The sequence below is a fragment of the Lissotriton helveticus genome, chromosome 3_1 (assembly GCF_964261635.1).
Source record: "Lissotriton helveticus chromosome 3_1, aLisHel1.1, whole genome shotgun sequence".
NCBI classification, from domain to species: Eukaryota; Metazoa; Chordata; class Amphibia; order Caudata; family Salamandridae; genus Lissotriton; species Lissotriton helveticus.
In genome coordinates this window covers 781,543,528-781,556,163 of record NC_136061.1, presented here as the reverse complement: position 1 = coordinate 781,556,163, position 12,636 = coordinate 781,543,528, and the positions used below count along the sequence as shown (strand labels likewise).

Genomic DNA, 12,636 nt, shown 5'->3' with positions numbered 1-12,636 from the left:
ATGAATGGTTACATTGTGCCTAAAGTTTGTAGCATACACCTCGGCATATCTTCTAGTACGTCTGCTTGTGCTGGAAGACCATCAATACAGTAGCATGGTGGATGTGGAACTACAAGTCCCAGAATGCAACATGCCATTAGCTAAAACCCCTAATTTGCAGAATGCTTCACATGACCACGTGGCAGCTGAGCAAACCAACTCATAACCCCCCCCCCCCTCTTCTTTATGTCACTGAAGATGCAAGAATAATAATGATCACCACATTACAAAAAAACTGTAAGTCACCCAGGGGTAGTAGAAATTATAAGTAAGATCCCAGGCGCAGTGCAACTACAATCCTCTCTTGTAGTATTAGCATTTGAAAGGCTGATGCACTTTACTCAATCCTTGGAACGCCTGTTTATGTACAATAATCCTTCATGAAAAATGGATTTTGTGAAAAGAAATGAGCGAGATCACAGAGCACAACCAACATTTGAGTGTAAGATTAAGTAAGGGGTGACAGGAGTACATAAGTATGCATCTTACCATTAGCCGAGACTAGAAAGCTAATAACTTTAACAGTGTCCCAAGAACTAGCGTTTTCTCCCCCACTTTGAGAGAAGATTAAATGTGCTCTGTTAAATTGTTGTCAGGAGCAAAACTCCAGTATTCCTGTCGGAACTCGTACATGATGGAATTGTGGGTTGCCTCGACGGCACTGTCTTATATACACTCCAGTGAGATGAAAAGCAACAAGTGTTATCTTCTCTGAGCCCCGTCCTTTAGTAAGGGCTTTGTTTTTTGGCAAATCAGGAGGGCAACTCATAGCTGTTTGTGAAGAATGTTCTCTCATTTTTAAGTCCTCCGTACAAACCGCTTTAGCTGTCAGTTATCAAAGACTTCATGTCACTAACAGACTGAATACATACATTTAGTGGGCTTTCATTCAGCCCCTTTCTCTTGAATTGCTAGCTAGTCTGTCTCGTTTCTCTGCTTCTTATTCGATAGCTTTGGAGCTAATGTCCCACCTCTGTAACTTTTTTTTCTTTACTGTTTTCTGATTGGATAACTCGTGTCCTTCCTCTGTTTATATTCAGGGAACTTTTTTGTTATTTTCTTATACCACCCAAAAGTAGTGAAAGTGATTTTTGTTCACTTCCTTGTGAGTTTGATTCACCCGCGACATACCCTCCCCACACTCTCTATATGCTCCCCCACCAGTGTTTATTTAAAAAAAATGTTATCCTCTTAACTTATCAGTTACCCCTCCAGCCCCACCTACCCCGCTACATGACTTTCAGTGACATTGAACTCCTCCCTCCACCAACTCCTTTGTTGCTCCCCCACAGTGCCCCATAATGTTTTTTCCCCCTTTTTTTTCTTTGTTTTGTTTACATTTGGACGTACAGCAGCTTTAATTTGTTGCCGGGCTACTCCTTTCTTATGCACACTTTAATGCACATTGTATTCCTTTTTACACTCCAAGGTAGATGTTCACCATCTTCTAAAGATAAATTGAAAAAAACTGTGGCAGCACCATGCCATATCTGCATGCAAACATGGTGAAGCATGAACACGTACATGTACGCATGAAGGGCAAACATGGCATCAGGGCGCATGCATTTTCATATCATCAAGCCTTTTTTTATAGAATGTTGCTGATGCTGTTCAGCATTTCTTTTTTCTTTTTGAACACACACTGAAGTACATCAGCGGTCATTAACAAAACCAATAGGTTTGTATTGCTTTTAAAAGCAAGATGATCAGCAAAGGGCTCACCACCGTCTGCAACTCATCCATCACCAGAGCCACCATCCTTGAATAATAGAAACACGCAGAAGTCAAACCCCTTCTCAAGAAACTGTCCACCGACCCCAACGAACTCAAGAATTACCATCCCATCCCTCTGCTTCCCTTTCCCCACCAAAGTTTGAAAGGCCATCAACCGCCAACTCACAGAACACTTGGAGAGCAACAATCTTCAGGACACCTCCCAATCTGGATTCCACACCACCGCACCAAAACCACTCTGATCGCTGCCACCGACGACATCAGAACCTTCCTTGACTGGGGAGAAACGGCAGCCTTGATCCTCCTCGACCTCTCAGCAGAGTTCAACACAGTTTCCCACCACATCCTTATCAAGAGGCTTAATCTCATTAGAATCTAAGGAGACTCCTTCAAATGGACAACCTCCTTCCTCACTGGAAGAACCTAGAGAATCCGCCTGCCACCTTTCACCTCGAAAGCCAAGAACATCATCAGTGGTGTCCCTCAAGGCTCGTCCTTCAGCGTTACACTGTTGAACGCCTACATGACCTATTTGACTAACATAGTCAGAACCCATAAACTATTAAAAAGGCTCATCCTTTTGCTTTCCGAAGAGCCCTCCACTGTGATGACCAACTTCCGAAGTTGCATGACACACGTAGGTGAATGGATTAGAGAGCACTGCCTAAAGCTCAACACAGACAAAACAGAAGTGCTGATCTTCGGGAACAACACCTTTATATGGTACAACTCCTGGCGGCCTTCCAAACTAGGACCTTCACACACACACACGCCTACAGACCATGCCTGCAACCATGCCATCATCCTGGACAGCAAGCTCACCATGAAAAAAAGCCAGATAAACCCAGTCTTTTTTATCTGCTTCCTCACGTTTCACATGCTCTGTACAATCTTCATATAGCTCCCTGTCAACACTAGAGGAACCGTCACGCAAGCTGGCTGGACTCAGATATGCACTATACGTAGGGACCACCAGGCACCTCCTAAAGAGACTACAGACCATACTGAACTCAGCGGCCAGACACATTCTCAACCTCCCCAACAGACCCACTTCAACTTCAAGAATCTTCACTGGCTCCCCATTCAGAAGAGATGCCTATTCAAGATGCTGATCCAGACCTTCACAGCACTTCACAATCAAGGACCAGCATACATCAACCACCGCATGAACTTCCACCAGCTCTCCAGACACCTGCACCCCTTCTCTCTCATCCTCACACACACCCTGTGCATCCATCGAAGCCACAGTGGCGGATGCTCCCTTTTCTACCTCATTGCGAAGGCCTGAAACGATCTCCCCCTTCATCTCCTGACCTCATCCTCTCTTCTGATATTCAGGAAAGGACTCAAGACCTGGCTGTCCAACTTATCTCTCCCGATGTAGCAGGCTCTTGGCACCAGGATACCCTCACAGGTGATTAGCCGTGCTCTAGAAATCCTGTTTGATTGATTAATTGATTTATAGGGGAATCATTATTACCAGAAGGGATGTGGATTGGCAATAAGGTGTCTCTTATGAGCAGACTTTTGTTTCTAGGATCAGAGCACATACTCTCAAACAGAACTCTCTTTGTGATGAAAGCTGTCAAGATACGAAGAACAACCTGTATGTCGCTGGAAGCCAGTCACTCCAGTTAAAAAAAAAAAATCAAGAAAATAGTCTAGTAGCATCTTGCACTCTCAAGGTTCACTTTGAGGTGCGATCTCATCTGTGTCTCCTAGGTAGTGAACTTTTAGCCACGTACACAAATTGTAATCAGAAAATGTCTGCATCCTCATAGGGCCTCCATGTCTGGAAGTAATGTACTTACTAAATAGTATATCTAACGGAACATTTAACCTTACAAACCATGTTTCTTGGAGAGATTTGACAACTGAGAGTGCAAAATCCACCAATAAAGAGGATTATGGAAAAATAGCTTTGAGGCCCCAGTGCCGTTCGTGAGGCACGAGTGGGCTTGGCTAGAAAAAGGAAATGGAGTAAAGTTATTCTATCTAAAATATCTAGAGGGGGTAATGCACTCTGGACTCGGGCCCTAGTAAGGTGCCACAAAGTGTCAAGGCAATTAGGTGCTCAAGACACAGGATGTTAAAATTGCATGGGCTCATGCAAGAATCTGTTTGGCTGGCACCAGCCTGCCCTGGCTGTTAATGAAAATATGGTAAACATTTGAGCATGAAGGAATCAAATGCTGAATTTGCCATTGTGCCTTTTGATGGGAGCCCCAGAGAAGCTTTTTTTCATCAGGCATCCTATACGGAAACACGCCTTTGACACCCAGTAGCTATTTATTGATAGTAGGAGAATCTGCACTTTTGCCCAGTCATCAGTAGAAGCCCCTGGTCTACAAGAAATCCCAACCCCTACTCTCCCACCCCCCAACAAAACCACAAAAGGACCTAGTATCAATACAATGCATCACCATGGGTGCGGGGGGAGGGCTAAATTTCGAGTCAAGGAGATAGACCATTGAAAAGGCAAAGACTAACATAGCAGTATGATATGGAATCAGTGAAAAGCACCATTTGGAACTGGTGGGAGGTAATAGTCTAGACCGAATGATGGATCTTTAAAGTCAAGATGGAACAACAAGAATGTTATCAATTCCCATGTGCCAAAATGCAATGCCCCTGAGCGCAGACTCCCTCTTGAACCAGTTGTCATGTAGGTGCCCAACAGGGTGGAAGAAGGGTCTATCAAAAGATTCAAATCCATGACGGGTCCCAAAGGAAAGGTACACCCATAAACGCAGGGGGCTGTCAGAAAGAACTGCCTATAATATGGAGTTAACTGCAACAAGCAGCATAGAAAGAGAGAAAGTATAAGAGAGGTAAGTTTTCAGAAACTGGGGTGAAGTAAATACAGAAGATCACTGTGAGATATTGATGTTTGTTATAAAAGAAGCACCCCACCAGCGCCTGCCTTTAAAAAAAAAATTATTTGTTTTTTAGATTCTTCTTTCTATTTGGCAAGGCATAGCAATTTTACATTGCCCACAGAAAACTGCATGCACTTTCTCAAACAGAGTGCCAATATACGTTTTCTTCCACAATAATTGAGTGTCAGTATGTACTTTGTGTGAGTAAGGAACCTCCACCACAGCGCCACCCTCCATGACCCTAGTATTCCATGGAGGTGTAGAGGGAAGGGAAAAATAGTTTCCCATCAGGGAAAAAATGGAAAAGATGCTAAACACGCAGTTAAGATCTACCTAAGCCGGTAATTTGTCATGTTTCCCTGTTAAATGATCTGTCGTGTTACCTCTTCCAGAGTTTAAATGAGAAAAATTCAAAATTGAAGATAAAAACACAGGTTCATCGTCCTTCGTAGGGTTAGATTGACGGAGATCATTCCGAGTAGGTGTAACACCCGAATTTCCAGAGTATGTCGCCTCCACTAATGGAAGAAAGCTTGATGAATTGAGCCCAGATTGCCTGACTTTGGTGTTACTCTACCTGAACAACTATATCGCTTTTTCATTTCCATGGTAACGAGCTTTGTTTTATGATTATCTTTTTCAGTTTTGGACACAGCAGGCCAAGAAGAGTTTGGAGCCATGCGAGAACAATACATGAGGACAGGCGAGGGTTTCCTGCTTGTTTTTTCAGTCACGGATAGAGGAAGGTGAAGTATTTTCGAAATGTTTAATTTATCAAGGTGTAAATTTCTCTGTAAACTCGAGAAAGAGATAGGCCATGAAGAGAAAGCAATCCCAGCCGTGTGCAATTCAGCCATGACCCTGCTGCTCATGGGGCACAGTCCAGCCAAAACTACCAGGCCAGGTCCTCCCTGAACCGGAACACAAGCAACCTGGAGCCGGTTCTGGCCTGATTAGGGCTCATTAGCCATGTATAGCTTTGTTGCAGTGACACGGTGTGCATGGGACCCATGTCTGGGCATGCACGTCCCACTTAAAGCGACACACTGAAGTATACAAAAAGTGGGAAGGACTAGGTAATATGGCACAGAGATAGATGCGGCATAGAGGTCCAACTTACAGTTCCCGAACTAAACATGAGTGATCTTTTGTGTTGGCCAACTTATTTTGCTCTTGGTAGTGACATCTCTTGAACTGAACTGTTTACTCCATCCAAGTGGAGAAAGGGATCGAAACGCCGTCGACAATTTACAACACCATATACTGTGAAGTGTATAAATTATTATGTGGAGCTCGTAATGGTGTTAATTGAATTTCTGTTACTGTAATATTGACAGAAAACTACAGCTTTTGCCTAAAAACTCTGCTCTATTCTCTGTTCACCTCCCTTACTATGACAATCTGTATATGTTTGGGTACAGGCTTGTGCCCTTCTCTATGGAACTGTTGAAGGTATCCTTTCATTACATCTGTTGTCTAAAGTAAAAATTGGACCTCTGTCCGGCTGGACAAGTCAATACTTAATATAGCTTCCATTGTGTCTATATTTATTTTGTGCTTTAAACTCCTTTGTGCATGGGACCACTGTTGTTTTCATTAATATGTTCCCCCGAGGTCCTGTGCTGACTCGATTGGGTGCCCTTGTTGTTTTGTATAATAAGCCATTCTGAGTGGTGCATAATGTTTACCAATGTTAATTTGAGTTGTAACTAAGTGTTGCAACTATACAGATATGTTTTAGATAGAATGAGCAAGGGGATTACATTAAACATTTCAGATCCCTTAATATAAAAAAAAATCATGTCTGGTTTCATGTCTGGTTATCGAGAAAGAAGGAACACCCTATATTGACCTATCAGTGAAGCCCCCTATGGTTCTTAGTGATGTTTATGATCAGTTTGTGATCTGTTATGGAAATGCTCCAAAAATACTAGTATTACTAGTATCAATTCTCTTTTTTTGTCTGTGATGTGGAATGTGTTTTCAATCGCTTGTAGGGCTGACATTTCCATGCCTAATCCTATGTGAAACCTAGATGGGCAATTGCAAAGGAGCTTTACCAACTTGATACTTATTTTTTGGTGATGCAACTTTATATGATTTTTGTAAGAGGGGTGTTGATAGCTTTCATTCCTAAGATAAGTGTGTTGTATGTTTTAAAGGATTCTCCTACGGCAGTGCTTACAATTTAAGGGTAGGAGTGTGCTATACTTTACTACATTGCATCAAGCTTGGTCATTATTGTTATGAGAGGTGACTGTATGACTTGGGGCTAAAATATTTTTTCTGGTCTTTTTGGGGGGAGTTGAAAGGGTTGGGGTAGGCAAGCCTAATGAATTCTGATTCTCCAATTTCAGGGGTATGTTGGGAGGAGGAGGCATGGGGTTTGCCATAGAATAAATGGGGAGCAGCGAGTGGCTGCAGGCTACACCTCCCCAAACATGTTTACCTGATAAATGTCCTGTCATTTGTTCATTGTTTTCTCATAAACCATATTTAAAACTCTCTTATGCGCAAATCTTCCCAGCTGATTCAAGATTATTTTCTGGGACCCTTCAATTAATATAGCCACATGTTTACATATCAATCTCCTATGAAGGTTGCTGTAATTAGGAGCTATTCAAAAGTCATAATTCTCAGTGGAGGTTTGCAAAAAACAGTGATGTGCTCATATACTGTTTTCAGTTGTTTATGCTTCTTGTAGGCGTTTGCTTTAATTTTTAGGTCTCGCGCCTAGCGTTGCAGTGTGCAGCTCTGCATGAGTAGCGCAAGACCTCATGTAGGGGGTTCTGAAAGCTAACCACACGCTTGTGCGTGTGGTTTTGCATTCGCCGGCGGCAAATGGCTTTAGCGTGTTTTAAAAAGAGAGGTGAGTGCAAACTCATGCGGCTTCCCTTAGCTGGGATAATAAGTGGAGGTGAAGGTTAGAGCGCGGGTTGTCAGTCTGAAGACAATGCTGATCTCACTCCTTAATCCTGGTTAACCACTGTTTACGGCTGACCACAACTATCAATATTAAACCTCTGTGAGGCCCAACTCCTCGTTAACACCTCCGCAGGTCTTCTTGGTGCCTTCCACATACATGCCTAAAGGTTGTCTCAGCTCACGGACCTGTGAAAAAAAGGATCGGGTTCAAATTTGCTAAAGGATGGTGCCCTGTGGTACCCCAAGTAGGGGACTAGATGAGTGTTACGGGCCCCTAAAGGGGGGGCTGTCCGTGCCAACCTTGGTCTTGCTGGCAGACGTGAGGTACGTTTGCTTATGCAGAGGAAGCTTGTGAATGAGCAATGGCCTTGTGTAACCATCCCACGAAGTGCCCTTCTCCTACTTAAAGTCCCACCTCCTCCTGTCCTCCATTCTTTCCATTCCCCCCTTCCTCCTGTCCCCCTTCACTCTTCCTTCTCTGTTCTCGACCTTCTCTGTCCACTACTTTCTTCATGTAGTCGCCCTTCCCTGCTCCTGCCGCTCCTTCTCTCTCCCTCCTCCTGCTCCCACCCTCTCCCACCCTCTCCCTCATCCTGCCTCTCTGCCCCTCCCTCTCTCCTTCTGCCCCCACTCTCTTGCCTCATGCCCTCTCATTTCCTTTCTTCTGCCCCCCCTTGCATGGGTGAGGCAGAAGACTTGTCGCTCATAACAACCCCCCCCCCACTCTCCCCAGCCCCTTTCTTCCTCCCGGAAGAGAGACATTTAACACTTCATTCTCTTGGCTTAAGAGGTCACACAATGTTTAATTTCTAAAAGTGTATGTTTTTTTCCTGTATCTACTGGATACTGTCTAACTCTAATCCATCACATCTCATGGGCTCTGGGCAGGTCCCGGGGGCTGGCGGCTGAGCGCTCACAGCCACAAGGGCCCCTGCCCCCGCCCCTACGAGAGGCCAGTTAAATGTCAGATGTCCTGGTTGCATTACATAGAAACATGTTAGCCCAGGTGCTAGCCACGGCCACCTGCCACCCCATCCCCGCAGGCCTGCTCCGTGCTGACTTCAGCAGCCTGGCCAGATTGCGAGAGTCCCGTATTTTAAGAAACATGGTATTTATTTCAGCTCGTGGAAAGGTCAGGGGAGACTTTCTTAACAAGCATTTGCAATGCAATAGGTCTTGCATTTAACACGTTTGAGCTATTGACAATGTAAATAACTATGCTTTTTATTTATGTTTTAAAAGCCAAAACATAAATAAAAGGCATTGTTATTTGCAATGCTAATAGCTTAAACTTTTGAAAATGCGAGACCTATTGCATTGCAAAAGCTTGTTCCCTTTTGAGATTACATTATTTTTTCTAAAACACATTTTATTCATTTTGCATTTTATACAAACAATGTGTCCTATTAGGTCAACACATAACCATACAATGATTAATAATAATACAAAAGAAAAATTAAAGACCTGCATGTACATACCTCTCACCCCCTTCCCCACATCCAGCAATAAAGCACACTATCCCGTATCCCACACCCACTCAGCCTGCTCTCATTCCCCGAAGGTCTGGACTTAATCATGAACCATTTGAAACCCGGTTTGGACAGGTTCTAACTCTATGCCCCAGTAATCCGCCCATCTCTGCCATATCTTAGTGTGGTTCTGGGGCAGCCCCGTGCCTTATAAACTGCTATTTCCAACCCCATACAATGGCTCATTCCTTTCTTCCATATTGTCAAGAAGGGGGAGCCTCGGCCTTCCACTCCCGTGCTATGTCCTGCTTAGCGAAAGTCAGGCCCAAATACAGTAGAGATAATAGATATCTGCTCCCACCCAAGTCATCGGTAAGATGTAGAAGGGGAAGTTTAGAGTCCATTGGGATCGACCCAGAGTGAACCCCACCCAGACCGTCACTCAGCACCAGAATCTATGCAACTCTGGACAGCTCCTTACTGTAGGAAAAAAGGTGCCTTCCCCCACGCCGGAGACTGGTCAGGTAGGCGATTATACCTATGCCCCCCAAGTCTGTGGCATGTGAAATATACACTGTGAAGGTATTTAAATTGGATTAGCCTAAGCCAGGGTGCAATAGTAGCATTATGAGGTGCTGCCAACGCCTCGGTCAAATCCTCGTTCTGGAGATTCCCCAAGTCTGCCTTCCATGCAGCCCTAAGGGCTGAAATTTGTCCGGGTGATTTGAGATCAGTATCTTTCCAACTTTATGATCATCTAGGTCACCCATAATGAGCTTGCCCTCTAATTAGTTAAATTCAGGAAGGTCAGCCAGGGCAGTAATGTAGGGGGTCAGTGCATGGTGAAGCTGAATGTGCCTATGAAATTGGCTACGATGGAGCTGATATTCCGCTTGTAGAGTCTGAAACGACTATAGTACTGTTCCGCTCATGACACCTCCCAGGGTAGAGATACCAATTAGGTTCCACTTAGGGAAACCCTCTAGGGTCACCATTTGTGAGAGCACACGACCCCTCCCCGGCGGTGTTCACTCATTCAACCTACCCCTACACCCCATCTTCCAGAGGAAAGAACACCGTAGGTTAAAAACTACCCTTGTCGCAAGGGGAAGAGAGTCTCTGGCGTCATCTCCATATAAGTAAGAAATAATAGGGGTGTTCCCCCAACGCCCATTTGTCTGATGCGTAAGCGGGGTTGCCCTGGCCACCATACTACCAATAGTTAATTATTAGAAGATGAGATTCAAAATGGTATGATTCAATATCTGCCACTGTGATTCCCCTACAGAATGTGATCTGAAACCATTTACTTGTGTCTAGAGGAGAGTAGCTCCTTCCGAAAGCAACGCACTAATGATGGAATTCAGTCTCCGGAACCACTGTTGTGGGACTTCATGTTTGGAAGTTCTGTAGCTGCTAAAGGAACCGGGGTAGTGATTCTATTTTAAGAAAGGCGGACTGGCTAGTCCAGTACAAAGGCAAGACAGACCAGATCTGTGGACACAAACACGCCTAGATATTTCAACCTGCAAACCTGACTCACAACTGAAATCTTGAGGACCAGCACTAGCCAAGAACACTGTAAACTTATACATATTAATGTTGCGGCCCGAGGTTTCTCCAAAAATTTGCATAATCTGCAGAACCTGGGGCCCCGATTCATAAGGGGATGTGAGGAAGAGAAGGACATCATCGGCATGCATTGCTATTCTATCTGACAGCCCCTCTGCCCATTCAAGACCCCGCACCTGGCGTCCATTCTCACCCAGACAACCATAGGTTCAATGGTGGGGGCAAACAGCATTTATTTTTGGCCCGTAAAGAATTCAGCTTTGGAAGAAAGGAGCACATAGTGGATCATTGGGCAGGGTACCTATACTTAATTAGCTGGTTTTTGGCCATCACAAACTATCTACATTTGAAGCTAAAACACCCACACTGTACCCAACACAGATACTGCATATAGACTACACATCTAATGACTTGTTCCCTATGCCCTAATCTCCGTGAGCAAGGTGGTTTTGCACAGTCACTGTAATTACATTGTTTTCAGTCATCAGTACCACTGTACCTGATTTAATTTTGTGGCCCACCGGTATCCTCATGCTCATTTATAATTCCCTTCCTTTCCACCTGCACAGTCCCTTGCCCAATCAATGGATCTTTGACTGGCCGTCCTGGGCACGGGCACTGGTTCACACGTGCTTGTGTTGTTCTTGACGATCAGCCTTCACATTATCTTAAGCCTAAACAGTTCTTGCATGTTTCCATTTTGGAAAGGCTTTTACCAAAGGAGCATTACCAGCCTCAAATCATGGTTAAGTCTGAAGAACCCTTGAGTCTTTGACCGTGGCTTTTCACAAGGAACCCTTTTGGGGGCATACACTATTGGGCTACTACTTAGGATGCCTTTTAGGTTTTCTCTGGACCATTTATCTTTAGGTCATCCCCGAGCCTTACAAAAGTTTTTTTTACAGTTGCGAACCTGTATATTTTAGTGTGCCAGAGCCTATTTCCGTATTAAAGATTCTCGTGTGATGGTGAGACAGAGAACAATTCCTAAGCTCTCCTAGGAACCTCCTTGTATTGTTCAGTCAAGAGGAGGCTCCAACCTTCCCAGGTGCTTAACCCGCACAAAGAAATGGCACAGGATGAATTTGCACTGTGGAGATTTAAATGCCTGCATATATTGCGTAGGATTGTCTTCACTGTGGCAAGCAGGCATACATGACTCTAGCTATTGTGGTGGAAGAGAAGGTGTTAACACCAGCTAACGTGTTACAGGAACTTTTTTTAATTGCTTTTTAATTAAGTGTAGCCATTGTTACTTAGTTCCTGTAGTAATAATAGAAGTGTTCTCCTAGTATTGTTAACATTTCTGAAAGTTCTTAGTGCAATCCTTCCTTCTTTGTCTCGGATGGTTCGGGATCCTTTTTCTTAGGCGTAGGAGAGGACTTGCAGCCTTGCACCCGTTTGGGAGCACTCGCTACATGTTGTTTATAATCATTTGCTTTGTCAAAAAGAATGGACGTGGTTCTGAACTTTAATAAGCATGGGGATTAAGCAAAGGTCAGCTGAGAAATTATTGGAGGATGGAAGCATTTACAAATTTTAATCACAGATGCATTACATTGCTACTGAAAACTGTTACTCAACTGAGCGTGACTCTTAATTGTCCACGATTGGAGATTCGCATCCCTGAAAAGGCAAATAAAAAAAGGCACTGCTATAAAACTGTAAATGTTCTATAAAAGTTAAATGTTTTATAATAAAGTTTTTGATTTTGCCTTTTTCCGGTTAGTGTAAAGTCAGGTCTCTCAATGTGTAAAATAGTAGGATTACAAAGTAGATTTGCAGTTATTAATGTTTGTTTTGAATTGTACATGTTGGAAATGGGAGTGGGTAGTGTAATGTATTTGCCTGTTCATCAAACTGATCTGCCAATTCATTTTTTAATTAGTTTTGAAGAAGTGTACAAGTTTCAAAGACAAATACTACGAGTGAAAGATCGTGATGAATTTCCGATGATTCTCGTTGGTAATAAGGCAGACCTAGACCATCAAAGACAGGTAACCTCTCAAAAGAGAGTA

At 43.8% G+C, this 12,636-nt stretch overlaps 1 protein-coding gene across 3 annotated transcripts in view; it reads left to right on the top strand.

The window, feature by feature from the left end:
* RRAS2 (RAS related 2) overlaps nt 1-12,636 on the top strand; it is a 336,038-nt gene that overhangs the window by 268,815 nt on the left and 54,587 nt on the right. For all 3 annotated transcript variants that reach the window (XM_078681010.1, XM_078681011.1, XM_078681013.1), the window contains 2 exons: nt 5,296-5,398; nt 12,507-12,615. In XM_078681010.1, the coding sequence (XP_078537136.1) occupies nt 5,296-5,398; nt 12,507-12,615 (212 nt within the window). The remainder of the gene's footprint in view (nt 1-5,295; nt 5,399-12,506; nt 12,616-12,636) is intronic.